At 36.0% G+C, this 16,141-nt stretch overlaps 1 protein-coding gene across 2 annotated transcripts in view; it reads left to right on the forward strand.

Moving 5' to 3' along the window:
- PPP4R3A (protein phosphatase 4 regulatory subunit 3A) overlaps window positions 1-16,141 on the forward strand; it is a 41,833-nt gene that overhangs the window by 12,973 nt on the left and 12,719 nt on the right. Inside the window, exons 3-6 of one of the 2 annotated variants that reach the window (XM_039552458.1) lie at window positions 3,519-3,583; window positions 4,467-4,527; window positions 4,936-5,034; window positions 7,433-8,050. In XM_039552458.1, the coding sequence (XP_039408392.1) occupies window positions 3,519-3,583; window positions 4,467-4,527; window positions 4,936-5,034; window positions 7,433-8,050 (843 nt within the window). The remainder of the gene's footprint in view (window positions 1-3,518; window positions 3,584-4,466; window positions 4,528-4,935; window positions 5,035-7,432; window positions 8,051-16,141) is intronic. The other variant, XM_010394232.3, reaches the window with a different exon arrangement.

Raw genomic sequence — 16,141 nt, forward strand, 5'->3', positions numbered from 1 at the left:
CTGTATTTGATTTTTGAGCTTTTGTAGAAGCTAGTAGAACACAATCTGAGTATGCCTTTGGCATGTTAATAAGTTTTTTGAATAAATTGTTAGCACATAATCAGGTTCTAGGTGAAAAAGTACATGAAAAGTACATGCGGAATTGAAACTTTATATCACATTACTTGGGTGGGTTTTTTTAGCTTGAAGATTCTGCCACAACCTACCACAATACTGTATATTTAACTTAAGAAGTCTGGGTAGTTCGAGTAATTTATTTCATAAAGAGAAACCTGAAATTATGAAGCTGTATTTTTGATTGTAAATATTTAGATAGCAAGGTGCTGAAAGGTGGCTTGGCATGTCCAGGGAAGTGTCTCTAAACAATATAAGGGCTTAGATAAGGAACTAGCAATCAGGCAGTCCAAGAGGGGAAGAAACAGCCTGGCTATGTTGAACCTTGTGTGGGCCAGGAAAGTGTCATAGGCCTGAACCATGTGAGGGCCAATAGGAAGAGATTAATTTGCATTTTTAAGGCTGAAAGCAAGAATTTATGAAAGACTTACCTAATTTAAGGGGTCACTACTTCTTGAGTATAGCCTGAATCTCATAGGGATGATGCTAAGAGAATGTTTTGGAGCTACAGAGAAGACTCATGTTCTCCCTGGGCATGAACAGTAGTGAGAGTCCACTGTCAAACAGTAATGTAACAGTTTTGTTAATTTAATCACATTAGGAAGGAAATCGTAGCAGAATCAAATCTAAAGTACTAGTTGCTCTTAAATTCTTCATGATGAAATCCCAGAGCTTGCTTTGGAGATTGTGTGAGTGCTGTACAACACTGAAAGCTGACTTGCTAATCAGCTTTCTAGTAGTTAAATAAAACTGATTTAATGTCTAATAAAAGTTGATCTTTAGTGAGTGCTATGGTGAGAACTTTAGACTGATAGTATGTATCAAAAACTTTTTACTCTTGAGGAAAGTCAGAAACCTTTTGGCAATAGTTTCAAAAAATGAACAGTCATAGGGTAGATACTAAACCCTGTCCTTCTCAAGTGCAGTTGCCTCTGTTTCCTGAGTTAAACTATTGCAGGTTAGCTGCTGAGACATGAGGCCTCAAATAAAACTGTAGTACACAGTAGTGCTTCTGGAGAACCTCTAACCACAGCTTGCTTCATGAGGGCTTGATGCAGCCAGCAGTGGGAGAAGCAGCACAGGAATCCCCCATTCTATTACAAATTTTTGCCTCAGACTATGCCCTTATAAGGACTAGAGTGTACAAAGCTATCCTCCACTTGTGGAAATGATTGATACCTCTTTATGGGAATGTTAAGTACCTAGGTCTCCTAAAACGAGGCCATACTCAGAACTTTTCATTAAATTTTAAAATTCCTCATTTTATCTGCACAATCATAATGAGCACTGTTATAACAGAAAACAAATTCATGTAAATGGTCCTAAGGAGACAGCAAATTTTGTATGGGCTAAGATAGTGATGACACATCCAACTGGCACTACTGTCAAAATATTTTTTTTGCAAAGCAGCAAATGATTTTTCAATCTTTGAATAAGATCATGAACTCTACGTAAATACCTCCTAATTATCATCCTATTTTAAAAAGATCTTTTTCAAGAACTGTGATGCATCTTAAAAATATGAGGAGCTAGAATGCTAAGATTCTTGCAGAGAACTCAGTATAAGATCCTTCAATGATAAAACCATTGCCCAGGTTTGTGACAGTTCACACACTCTAGCTGTGATTTAATACTGCTGTTTTACATTTTAATTGTTTAACAATGAGCTAGATAAGAACAAATTTTAGATGTTCTAATTATCCCATCCAGTTCCTTGTGTAGATGCTGATATTTTGTATGAAATGCAACAACAAAGCACATGCCTTTGATCCAGCTGAACCAGAACTGCTATTATGAATCAAATAAAATTGAAGATTTAATCCTCATCAAGGTGTAACGTGCAAGACTTATCTCCCTACCTCTCTACCCAATAGCCACTATTACTAAGCATATTTACCCTTACTCCTGTTTTCTCTTTGGAGGAGGCATTCTTAAGAAATTTCAGTTGCTTTCTGGAGTTTCAAGAAGTAGTGTTTGACATTTGGAAGCAACAGATACTCCTATTCCATAGTTGAGAGATCCAGAGTAGTTACTGGACTCAGCTTACACTGAGGAAATGTTAGATCAAGCATATAGAAAGGTTTCTTTCAATAAAATAAACAGAAAGTAGAAAGTAGAGTGTTACTGATGTGTTCTTCTATCTTTAATTCCATCTAGAATTTCCTTCAGTCGTTTCTTCATACATGTATAAGTCTTGTACTGTTATTTTTGATGATTATAAGCTTTGTGAGATTAACAAAATGAAATTATAGTCACACGTGCCTGCATTTAACAGTGAATTTCAACTTAGACAAAACTGTATATTATGCAACAGAGTGAAGTGCTTTTTGTTTCATGTTCTCTTTTTAAAAGCCCTTTGATGCAGGAAAGGTTGTACAAACAAATACAGTTTACTAAAGATCCAGAGAGTAGCAATTGATAGATTTCTGTTGAGGAACCATCATACAAAACCCTTCTGTGATAAGACAACAGATACTAATAATTTTAAATTTTAATGTTGGCAATTGGCAAACACTTTTCTAATATTGATAAAACAAACTGGAAGATTATTGTTCTGCTGTTCACATTATTTCTTTTATCAATTTTTTGTTTTGTTTTCCAAAGAAGAAATAACTAAAACCCAGAATGCACAGAGGTGTGAACTTCTGTAGATGATCTTGTTAAAGGGAAAAATTGCTATGCTGTGGCCGAATACACTTCTCTACATCTGTGACTGTAGTTTTCAAAAGCAGGTTTAACTTTCTGTCTTCTCTTTCATTTTTCTCTGCCTGCCTTCCTTCCTCTGTCTTGATCCATTGCTGGATGTTATTCAGAGACTTAGAGCTTTTGTTTATTAAACAGTTAATGTAAATAACACTGTCCTTGCTTGTGTTCTTCTAGTCATTTCCCCATTTGTTAGTTATGTTGTTTATCAAGAACAAAATACATTTTGGTCTTCTGGAAATGACTCGTTTAGAAATCTAACTACTTTCACCTGAATGGAAATGTAATTAGATGGGAATGTTGCAAGTTCTGCTAGGGTCTACTTAAAATGTGGTGTTAGGGTTGTTTGGGGTTTTTAAATTAAAGAAGCACTACTCAGCATGAACCTAAGGATAGAAAGGCCTTGAAAATTACTGCAGTAGAAATACAGTTGCAGAGATAAATGTATTAGAATTTGAACCTGATACTTACATTTAATACTGCAGTAAGGTACATACTATTTTTAAAAGATGGTAAACAAAAAAAAAAATTTTTGGGGACCTTCACTTTTCAGATTTTTGTAAACTGATTTTTCTTGCTCTATTGGAGTCAGCAGTACCAGGTGCTGTCAATCTGTTATTACCAGAGTATTTGCTCCATGACCTGTCTTTTAGAGAATAAACTATTAATTATGATTTTTTTCTTCCTTTTGTATTTTGGAGGTGGTCTTCCTAAATCCCTTTCTTCTGTGTACCACCTCTTCCTCAACCCTTTGGAAAAGGAAAAGGTAAACTATTTGCCATTTACAAGGTAAAGCCGTTAGTGCCTCTGAAGCAGTATAGCTGCTCTGGTAATGGCAAATTGATTATATTGTATTCCTTAACAATCCTGTTGGAGCTGGCTGATTGTGCTGTTTAGATTATAGTTTAGTTTAAGGTGTTTTCTAGTAAGTGCATATCAAAATCTAAATGTAAGGTTTCTCTTTATTGTCAGTGTTCATTATAGTATTGCTATAAGCAAAATCTGTACTTAATGAAGTAAGGATTCTGTATATTATGTATGAGTAGAAAAATTCTCATGTCTCTTGTCCTAGTGAGTAAATGCATGGTTTAGCACTTGGCTGAAATAATGTGGTTTCATGGAGCTATATGTATTTACTGGGGCTATATTTCAGCTGTTACAGGAAGACAAAAGACTAATGATAAAACTTGATTCAATACATATAAACAATGCTGATTTTATTTTCTTCTTTTACTAATTTAGTTTTTTATGTAGTTATTCTAAGAGTTACTTAGCAGACTCTCTGTCAACTACTTGATCAAATACCTTATCAGTGTGTGAAATTGCTGTTAGCAGCATCAGCTTCCACTTTCATGTATTGGTTTTGCATGCAGTTTGAGGGCTCTGATAAACTTATGAAGTATTCTAGTAAGCAGATGAGAGCTTCAGTGTCTGGGTAGTCAACATAGCTAAGCATGGTTTCAAATAATTTCTAGAAATCTAGGGCAAAACTTCCTTCCAGAGTTGTAGTTTGGAATAAATAAAACTCATGTGTGATTCAGTGTAGCGGGTAGGTGTAGTCCCAGGCAGTCAACTGTGCTGTTTCTCTTCTTCAGAGTTTGTAGCCATCTTGGAGCTACCATTTAAACAGCTGTTCTGTGCATTAGCAGAGTGTCTTCTGGGGCCTACAAAAATGAAAAAATGTATTGTAACTTTGATCCTACAGAAAAAGTGCAGTTTTTTGTGGTCCGGTGGAAACATTAAAAAAAGCCCCTAACATAAACCCCCACAAAACCCGTTGTTTTTGTTACAGTATTTTATTAAAGAATATGTTGAGGTGCAAGTGCATTCTTTTCTAGATCAACCTTTTTGAGATTTACAATATTATGATCACATAAAGTAAGAACATATGTTTCTGGAACTTCTTTTTTCTGATTTATGCAGAAATGTTTTTAATCCTAAGAATCTCAGAACATACAAAAATTTTATGGAGTGTGATGGTTGCATTTGTATTGTAATACTGTCCTGTCATAATTAGGTGTCAGGGTGTTCTTATTTTAAAATTTTACTCTTTAAATACTATTGAGGTTTGTAAGATCTGAAATATATTGCCTGAAAATACTCTCCCTCTCTTTAAAGGATACCTTGATTGTGTGGTCTGAAGCTGAAAATTATGATTTGGCACTTAGCTTTCAAGAAAAAGCAGGATGTGATGAAATATGGGAAAAAATTTGTCAGGTAAGTTTGATAAATGTAAGATGGAGACAACCTAATTTATCTTAATGTTTGTGTTCAAAAGTTTTAGGCTGTTCTGAGAGGTGAATTTGAGCAACAGTAGATAGAAAGTAAAAACTGCCATTTTAGCCAGCCTTCTCCCAAATTTTGCATTTTTAAAATTCGAAAACTTTCTCATTCCTCCAGAAATTTAATACAAACCTAATCTATGTTTTGGGTACTTTTTTGGAGCATTTTCAGGTCTTTCTGCTTAACATAACTTTTTAGCACTATTTTTGCCCAAGGAAGTGTTACTCAAAATGAGTGCTTAAAAAGTAGCATAACAATTGATGTCATAATTAACTTTTTTCTAGTTGGCCATAAGGGAAAAGATTACCTATCTAAGTTTTATTGTAGAGAGAAGAATGTATGTGAGTTCTTAGTGAGTTTTAAAATGTATTTCTTATAGTATATACCGTAAAATGTAACTTTATATATGGTATATGTAATAAAACCGTATTTTATTTACATTTCTCTTTCTACATTTCTCATTCTTCTGTTTCAGGTGAGGGGAATGTTGAGTTTCTCTCAGAACTTCTTTCCATGTAAATGTTTCCAGGCTATGAAAGATCGATCTGATAGTAGGAGATCGCTCTTTCCCTGTATTATCACCTTAAAGATAATGTTTTAAGAAATCAAACAATTTATATGTAGTATGTATATATTTTAACATATGTTTTACCACTACAACCAGATGATTGTATAGTCACTGAATCAGTGTTGTTTGTGGATAATATTTGTTGGCGTATTAACAATTGACCCAAAAGAGTTTAATCAATGTATTCACTGATGTTAGTCCACTTTATCAGTTCTTGTTTGGTTTTTTTATTCCCTTCAAAGCATTACAACTTCTCTTAATTCTGTGCTACATTGTGTGGGATTTCTCTAAATTATTCTAAATCTCTCTCTGCACTCTCTTTCTGTTCTTAACAAACATTTAGCTCTCCCCACTCTGTGTTTTGAAGTTTGTTCTTAGTGATTTCAGAAATAAAGCAGAAGAAACCTGGTTTCACAATTACATGCATATAGATTACTCCTTTTTTTAAGAATGATTCTTTTCAGCACTTTACCACTTATGTAAATTAAGTACAGAAATATTTCCAAGAACCTTAGCAGTCGATGGCCCAAAAGCTGGGGACAGAAACAAAGTGGAGAAGAGGGGAAGTTTTGTTCTTAGGAAACACCCAGAGAGGAAGCCCAGCTTCCTCACCCTCATGTAAAGATCTAATATTTTTGTAGGAAACCAGTGTCTTTACATCCTGTTTTGAGGCTGTGCTGTTGTATTTGTGTCTAGTTTACTTTATAGATCTTAAGCTTCCTCAGTCATTAAAACTTCTTCTAAAAGGAAAGCTTTGATATCCTTTATAGAGAAAGTGGTTGCTGCTGTATAAGCAGAACAATACGTGGGGTTTAGCAGCATTCGAAGTATAGGCTTGCTGTTAGAAATGAAGCATTTTTTCTCCCAGGTGTTTTTTGCCGATATTCAAGATTAAAAAGAACAGCACCTTCTACTGTTCTGCACAGCAGTGCCTCTCTGAATTTGACACATCAGACTCCAGGCAGATGCTAAAATTAAGATGTCATTAAAGCTGATACACTCTGGTACCCAAGCATCTGTGTGTTTTTTTACTAATTCATATTTTCCACAGTTTCCTCATATCTCTGGAGAGATCTTTGCAAGTCCTGTGCATTATTTTTCTGATGGTCAGTTTTCCGCTATTCTTTTGTCAGTGTTGGTTTGAGCTTTTTTGTTCTTAAGAGGAGATTCTCCATCTCTGTTGAGTATTTAGGAAGTGCACAGTAATGGATTTTGACTTGCAGCTCTCCAGGACTGAAAACAACAGATAAGTTAGCAAGACTGGCCTCTCTTCTCTGTTTGAGGTAGTGGAAGCTTTGAAAAGCATCAAGAGCAGTTAATAGCCTATAGATAAATGTTTAAACTACCACTAGAATAGTACTGATTTGCATTTGAAAATCTGTCTGCAGAGAATAAAGACTGGAAACAAACAACTTAGTTCAGTAGTCTATTAAGAAGTTGCTGTCCATATTAATAATTGCAACCTCCTGGTTTTATTTGAAGTACTCAGAAAATGTAGGTTTTTCCTTATTCTTCCTCCTGTTTTTAGAAAATAAATAAAGTTAAATGTCTAATGTAGAAACAGTTCTTTAAAGCTTTCTATTTGAAGAAGTCTTCTCATTATCTCTGTTATTTTCCAAACCAGCTGTGCTCAGTGTCAGACTAGATTAGCATTTCTATTTTGCCCATACAAAGAAAAAGTGTGATACTTAAATGGTATTTTTTAAAAAGCATTCAAGTAGCAGTAAAATTAAACTCCACTTTTTGACACATCTTATTTTTCAGGTTCAAGGCAAAGACCCTTCTGTCGATATTACTCAGGATCTTGTTGATGAATCTGAGGAGGAACGCTTTGATGATATGTCATCACCAGGTCTAGAATTGCCATCCTGTGAACTCAGCCGACTAGAAGAAATCGCAGAACTTGTGGCATCTTCACTGCCTTCACCGTTACGTCGTGAAAAACTCGCACTAGCACTGGAAAATGAGGGTTATATTAAGAAGCTCTTAGAAATTTTTCATGTGTGCGAAGACTTGGAGAACATTGAAGGACTACACCACTTATATGAAATTATTAAAGGAATTTTCCTTTTGAACAGAACTGCACTTTTTGAAGTCATGTTTTCCGAGGAATGTATCATGGACGTAATTGGATGCCTAGAATATGATCCGTCTTTATCACAGTCACGGAAACACAGGGAATTTCTGACTAAGACAGCAAAATTTAAAGAGGTGATACCTATATCTGATCCAGAGCTGAAACAAAAAATACATCAGACATACAGAGTACAGTATATTCAAGATATGGTCCTACCCACTCCCTCAGTTTTTGAGGAAAATATGCTATCAACACTTCATTCTTTCATCTTTTTTAATAAAGTGGAAATAGTTGGCATGTTACAGGTAAGTTTCAAAAATTCATAGTCTCTTACTTGCGCTTGGGCAAAGAAAGTTGGGTAAATAGTCCTGGAAAGATTGAGGTGCTACGGTGGAACCTTCACTTCTGTGATTCTGTAAGTGATTGTGGAGTGTGACAGAAAACGCATGGATTTGAGTACTGAGTTGTCAAATACAGGTTTTTTAATTTCTGGGTTTGGACTAGATTCTCTGTAACCGATTTAAATTGAGCAAACATGTGGAATATTGAATAAGGTTCTTTGGAATGAATAGTACTGTTTTCACTTGGAATCTTTGATTTTAATGGAAGTTTCGAGGGTTAGTTTTTCTTTTTTATTTTGGGACTCTTTAGTCACTAGACGTAGGGATATCTTTTGTCACATTACTATGAAAAAGATTACTTTGCCTAAATTTCACAATATAATCTCCTACCACGATGTAGCTGTTGCTAATTTCGAAGTAAATTAAATTAGCTGTTTGGAAAGTACAGATTAAGAACATAAGACTGCTTTAGGTGCTTGAATGTTTTCTTAGTTTGTCTTAATAAGTCCCTAAATAATGCTTCTTGGAATTACCAGTTTTTCATTAAGTATGTCTTACTGCAAATGTAAAGAGATTATTTGATACTTTACATAGCTTACCAATGTCTTAGATGTTCTGCACCAACCCATGAACTTCCTGAACGGTGTTAGAAATGGGTGGCACATCTCAGTAAGGGGAGCTTTCTGAAGCTTTCAGCTAACTCAGCAGGGTGTTACAGCACATGTATTTTGGTTTGTAGAAGTTAATTATCGTTATCTTATTTCTCCCAGAATTTAAAAAATGAATAGTCAGTGTGTTTGTAGGGGCTGTCTGATCTGGAGAAATGGACCAAGTGTTAGATGTTACTGATTGGTTTAACCTTATTTATCTTCAGTTTGACTCTCAGGATGTACCCTGTATAATTTCATGGAAAACATAGCAAAACAGAGTGAAAATTCCTTTTGCAAACTCATAGAGCAAATAATTGTCAAAACTAGGCCTCACAACTTTTCATCCATTGCACTCAGTTATCAGAATACTGGTATTACTTAATCCACTCTATCGGAGCTTTAATCTGTCAGGTGAAACACCTGGGCCATCTTCAGTAGTACTAGGCCCCAGCTTGTGCCCAGGTGAACCAAGCTGTTCATGTCTGTGTGTGTGTCACTGATAAACAAAGTCACAGTTGCTTATCTGAAACAGTTAGAAGGCCTTAATCATTTTGGAGTTGCCAATTTGAAGAAGTTTACAAGTCTGACTTTGAGAGAATGTTGGTGAGGATCAAGTTAAGGGATCTCAACTAGAGCATTCAGTATGACTATTGTCTCAAAAATGTCTTGCCCGCTTTGCAACAGTTGCTAAAAGCAAATTTCTGAAGATGATACATTTTGACTTGAGGAGTAGGAGGGGAAGAATTATTCAGGAGTCTTGGTTACAGTGGCTGATTCTGAGAGGGGTCTTGAGAAACTGGGCAAGAAAAAAAGGGCCTGATCCTGCAAAATAATTAAGGGTGTGTTTGCCAGACATCCCAAGATAATTTTATTGAGGACTAGTGACTGATGAGTTTCCTTTTTTTGTCTCTTACAACTTGTGTTAGGTTAATGGATGTAGAGCAGGTTTAGGTTAGTATACCAAGGTTTAGTATGGTTGCCAGACTTGTTAGTTGCAGTTTACAGTTGAAATAAAGGCTCAGATCTGATTTTGATTTATTGTGTGACAGCAGATTTTTTAACCTTACCTTCACTTCTGTTGCTGTTCTCTATGGTTGGGAATAAAGTATACTTCATGTATGTTGGAGCCAGAAGAATTAACATTGCATTTCAAAGTTGGATAAACATTTCGAATTGTTGAAGTGCTTTCCACAGCTTTGAGGAGCCCAGAATGATAGCACACAAGAAAGATAATACATCCTGTGCTATATTGCATTTCCTAGTAGTTTCACAGTACAGCTCTCTAGCAAGGAGGGAGAACTCCCTGAATTTATAAGTAAAAATCTGTTGGAATTCATTTGACGTTGTTGATCAATTTTTGGTTTTGAGGGAATTAAAAAATACTCACAAATTATGTGTCCGTTGCATTTCTAAGAGTTTAAAAGGTTTGATTGACTGATTGATTTTTCAAGTTCTTGCAGTGTAGCTCTAACCCAAGGTTTCAGCCTACTTACCTGGTATTTATTTATTCATTGATTCATAGAGCAATAGGTCAGGTTGCACTTTTTGAAAATCTCTGCACTCTAGTTTCATTTCAGCCCCCCATTCCTATAGTCTGTGTATAAAATGTATGATGCTATTGCTTCCCATTTCTTTAAGCAGAATAAATAATGCTCTGAGAACTGACCTAAAATACTTCTTTTGTTGTTTTCACTTCTATAACTAATTCCTAAGGGCTTTCTTCCATTTGTGTGTGGTTTAACATGCATTCCTGTAGCTGGTATCACAATACTTTGGGTGTGTGGAGGGGGTGTTACTTCATGAAGAATGTATAGTTCTCTGTAGTTCCTGCCATTCATTATTTTAGATCTTCTGAGATCTTGGTACTCACTAACCTTACATGTTTACTTAAGAAGTGGTTTCTTTTAGAAGTCATTATTAATTGAAAAGACTCTGGGATGCTTCGTGGTAGTTTATTGGAAGCCATGGATGAGATCTCAGGTTCTTAGTTGATGCATGATAAAGGTTGTTAATGCCTTTGCTGTTGACTTTAGGTTGTCTCTCTTGGACCATTGAGGATGTGAAAAAAGAGATCTCTTCTTGGAAAGTTTCACTTGGCAGAATAAAAGTAGACTCCCTGAGTAGCTGATATCCCATGACATACTGCAACTCTTATGTATACAACTGAGTTGTTGGGTATTCTGTTCTTTTCTCTCTCTCTCTGGCTGTAAAGGAAAGGAAAAGAAAAACTGTTACCTCCATCATGGAAAAACAGTGAGCTGTAACAAGGCCTTTCCATGTCAGGCTGTGTATTAACCAAAGTGGCACCTTACAGTAGTCTCATCTCAATTAACTCAGCCAGACTTCAGTTTCAGAGAAGTGACTAGAAGTCTGTACAAGACTGTACTGATTGTGTCTTAGGCTTTTTGACAGGCTGAGTGACTTTACTAAAAACTACCACTGTGTTTTATTTAAGGCATTTATGGTCAAGATAGGCCATTTACAGTCATTAAAGGTCACTGACATTTAAAGTCAGTTTTTGTTATAATTAATGAATATTGTAAATGAGAATATGCTGATTCTTCAGAGGTCTGGCTTTATTAGAGAGATTTTGTATGTGTTTAAAAAAAATAAATTCTGTAGTCACAGAAGATATTTGCTTCCATGATTTTGCTTTCTTTGGTAGGCAAATAATTGTTGCCCTTTTGTGCTAAAACCAAAAACAGAAAATAGGTAACCTTTGGCATTAGGGTTATGAATCATATTCTTCCCTCCTTCTTCATGAAGGTTAGCTTTCCCATAAGCTTTATAAAAATGTGCTTACATTGATAGGCTTTTCTGAGAACTGGAGGTTAGTTTGTGATTTGATTTTATAAGATTGGTCAATTGAAGTGAGCATGTCACCATCCCACTAAACTGGATACTGTTGTTGCATGATGAATAGTAAAGCCATGAAAGCAGTATTTCCAGCCTGCAGAATTAACTGCTGTGAAAATCTACTCAATTACAGGTTTTTTCATTCACAGTGTGTAAGATATGAGAGAGGTGTTTATAACATTTTTTTGCAATTTCAGCCCCTCCTAATATGCTCTTACTGCTTGGGGTCCAACCTGTTCTAGTCTTGAGATGTCATAGCCACCAAGAATCCTTGCTGAAACATGGAGTTCGCCAAGTTTTGAGAGTGGGGGTGGGATAGGTAAATGGTGTTTCTTGCTTTATATGACGCTCTTTTGCAATTTAAAAAAATACATACTAATGTTCACACTGGAGGCCACCAGTTCTTTCCCTTCGTATTATTAACTAGTTCATAAAAAAAAAACTTGCAAAACTGCGCCATAGAGTGAGCAAACACTATTTCCTTCTGTTCTCTCCCCCTTTTCTCATTGGTGTGCTCTTTTTGCCAGCAAGATGATGTGATGTTTTTATCTTCCAGAATAAAGAATATTGTTAGGATTACTTTTGGGTATGTGCATGTAGACTTCAGGGTCTTTAGTTTTCAGAGAAGGAGAAAAGTGGACATAAGTTAAAATAATTTTTGTGCCTGGTAGAGCAGTGATCAGATGTATTATTGCACTGGTAAATCAGAATTTTTAAATACAAAAATCATATTACTGGTAGTCCCTATATCTCTTTCCAAGAGCTAAAAAATTGCAGGCATTTAGGTACATCTGTATATTTTACTGTATTTATGTGTAACAATAGGCAGATTTTAATTTTTGAAAGTGGTTTTACAGGTAGTTGCTTATTCTAAACAGAGTCCTGTGGATGCAAACATAATTATCTGTAGTTGTTTTAGAGGAAGAATTGTGTTTAGTGCATGTTGGTAGTTTTGCCCAAATCCAGTCTTCTTTCTCATAGTAGTTGGCTCAGGAATAACTGGGGATTTACTTCCAGCAAAATTCACCTTGCAGTGAAGTGTAAAAGGATACTGCTTTCTGGGGGAAATAAATGACTTGGTGAAAGACATTTATGAGTGGTGCATGCTCATGATTTTTGGGATTAACTTCTTCATTGTAGAAAATTATTTTCCACGTGTGCAGAAACTACAGAAGTGATTTGGTGGATCCTCACTACTCTTCCAGCATGTCGATTCACGTGGAAGTAATGCATGATGAAGGCATGTGTGGAAAGGCAGTCCGATATGAAGGAGATTTTAAACTAAGAAATCTTCTGTGTGGTAGCAGGAAGGAATGTGTGTTTGAAGTGGTATTTATCTGTTTGCTAGTAACATTTCATGAAAATTTCACTTTATGGGCTAAAATACTGTTTCTGCCCAAAATGAATATGAAGGTGGAATTTAGGATGGAATGTGTGCTCTCTTTCCAGTTTAGGTGGTGTTGAGTTTCTTGGATGTTTGTTTTTTGAGAAAAGTAGGGTTTATGTCATTTATCTGTAATCACAGACACAAAAGTATCTGATAACTGAATGTTAATTACTAGAGAGGCCTGGTTTTCAAGAATCCTTTTTTAAGTGCCTTTTGGGAGGAGGAGGACTACTTTGAAAGTTGAATCACAAATGTAAATAGTGTCCTTTTTTGTGATCCTACCTTACCTGTGGGTTTTCTTGTTTTTAAAGTCATAAATGATTGAGTGAGTAGTTGGCCTGGCTTGTTTTTATCTTCATGAACTTTGAAATGTATTAAATCCTAGAAGCATCTACTTAGAACTTGTAAAGCATAAATGAATATACTTAGTGTCTGGTATACACATAGTTTAAATGTTGCACTTTTAATAATTTCTGTGCCTGGGGAAAGTACCTAGAATCCACAATTACATCATAAACTATTGTTTGCAGTTTTGTTCTCTTGGAAAACAGTTGTGACCTTCACAGCTTCTAAGATACAGCGAAATGTGTTTTGATACTTGTCTTCGTGAAAAGACCACATACTGCAGAGAATTATGCATTTGCACTGTGTTCACAGACATATTTTGGGGGATTTTTGAAAGTTGAAAAAAAAAGAAAACGTAAATTGATGTAATTCTAGCATTGAGTGTTGGTGCTTTGTGACTTCTAAAATATGTGAACTCTGTTCTCAGACTGTGCATTTCCACAGATCCTGGTAGTATTGTTCAGAAATGTTTCTTCAGATATATTGCCCTTGTCAGTAATTTTACAGCTTGAGAGAGAGAATCTTGTATTTAGAATGTTCTTTGCAATGACAATTTTTCTATAAATGTGAGAGGGAGTCATTTCTTGTGAACAGCAACCTGTCTGCCTTTCATTAAGCATCTGGAATGAGATAAATGCTAAAAGCTTTTCAGGGCTAAGCCGTAAGTGTGAAGTTAGTAATAAGTTGTTTTTATTTTCTTGGAATAAGTGCCATTTACTGCATATTATCCATATAAGGGTGGGATGTTTCAAATCGCTCAGATCCATCTTAATTTGTCTGATTTTAAATAGGTCATGGTTGTTTTGAAGCCTGGAGATTTCAGGTAATCTTGTTAATTTAAAAGTGCAAAGTATTTAATGGAGTTTGGGAGAGGACACGGCATGGAGAATATTTCAATATTATATTTAATGATGGATTGTAAAATACTGTATTGTGGTCTATACTTGGAATGCTGAAAAATAGTTACATACTGAACTTCTGCAAATTCTTCCTGAAACATTAAGTGCCAGCATTGAAGTCTTTATCGCTTGCCAGTGTTAAGTTCCCTGTACAAGTCCCATATGTTTGCAAGCCCAATACCAGGGTGAGTGGATTGCCCTCTGCTGCAGACAGCCACATCTTGAACGGGTCAGGAATGTGGCAGGATATGGTCAGAGAGCTGAGCTGGGGTCCTGCCCACGCCTTCCCTCCCAGCCAGCTTCTGCCTGTCCTGCTCTGCCACATAGTGCCAGATGTGCAGCTTCCTCAGGGAACTCCATCTCTGGGACACTGAAGTCTCATAAATGAGACCCACATACCGCCAACAGTACAGGGTCTCCTCCTTCCACAACATAAAAACCCCAGTTTAATACCCCTGTTTTTATTTTTCAGAAGTACACTATTCCTGGCTCTTACATATGTAAGAGCCATGATTATCTGCTGCTGCTGCTGTTGCCATTATTTTTTCGCAGTGATCACTCTTAAGATAATTTTGTGGTATTGACTCGCCTTTACTCTCAGGTATTATGGAAGAGGTGAAAAGTTGCTTTCACAGTGAGAATGGAAATAGGGGTTATGCTTTCCAGCTGGGGATAAGCATGCATCTTCTCAATAGTTTTCATAGATAAGATTAGTTCTACATCTTGATCGAAACAGCAAAAAGAGAAATGAAAGCAAACTATGTAGCCTTTTCTTAAATGCACTGCTAATCATAGAAAAGAACCTGCATATTCTTCAAAAGAACTGGATTTTATGGGGTTTGGCTTTGTTTGGTTTTTTTAAAATTAATTTTAGTGACTAAGTATGTCAGTATGTCTACTGTGGGTTACTTACGTTACCTATGGTGGCTAATGGGTTAAATATTAGAACAGAAAATTTAGAAAGCCATGTAACAGCTGAATAGCAGGTAGTCTAACATCCTTGTATTCTCCCATCAAAGCTTAAGGTACGTTTCTTGAAATCAAAGACCTTAATAGTTGTTTTGAACATATTTGACTGTTGATATCTGCAAATCAAAATTTACATCTGTGCTTGATCCTCCAGAGTGAATTTTGGTATACTTCAAATGAGGTCTCTCCTATCTCCTTTTGTTTGGATTTTGAAGTAGACACAGAAATAGCACCTGAACTTGTGTCCAGAAATCGCTTTTCTTCATTGTCTGTTGGGTCAGGTTAGGAGCACAGCTCAGCATCAGACAAGAGGAAACATGGCATATTCCAAATGTAGGGTTTACATTATAGTGCAGTGAGATATAGTAGCTCATGCCAGCCTGTTGTGGATTTATCTCTGTTGTGCAGTGCCATGTAGAGATCCTGATTGTGTTGTGGCAGTGTCACAGCAGCCTTAGCATGGTGTGCTGTCAGAACTGAGGTACTCACTTTCTCAGCAAGGCTGCATGGTGAGCCTGGATGAGGTATTGAGGTAATTCACAACATAAGAAAGTTTTTGTGTGTGTATCTGAAGTACTTTCATGGTTTTGCTTTATGCAGTGCAAACATAAGCAAAGCAGCTTGGATTTCTGGCACTGTGGTTTTGGGATGGAGGGATTGTTGCACATGGTGTTACTGACATCGCAAGAAACAACACTGGCAGCTTTCTGAAAAAATGTATTAGTTTCTGATGTACAGGAATCCTTCTTAGCAAGTGCTGTTTTATTATTGTATAATATTGGGAAAAGGATGGGAGAAAGTTTATTTCTGTCTTAATAATCTCCTAGTTGTTAGGACACTAAAGTTCATGGAAAGCTAAGTATTGCTGCTTCGTTCAATCTAAATACTCATTTGTAATGTGTTTGCAGCTGTTTGCAGTTTTGCTAAGGTACAGCAGTGTGAAAATAAT

Source organism: Corvus cornix, chromosome 5 (assembly GCF_000738735.6).
Source record: "Corvus cornix cornix isolate S_Up_H32 chromosome 5, ASM73873v5, whole genome shotgun sequence".
Lineage (NCBI taxonomy): Eukaryota > Metazoa > Chordata > Aves > Passeriformes > Corvidae > Corvus > Corvus cornix.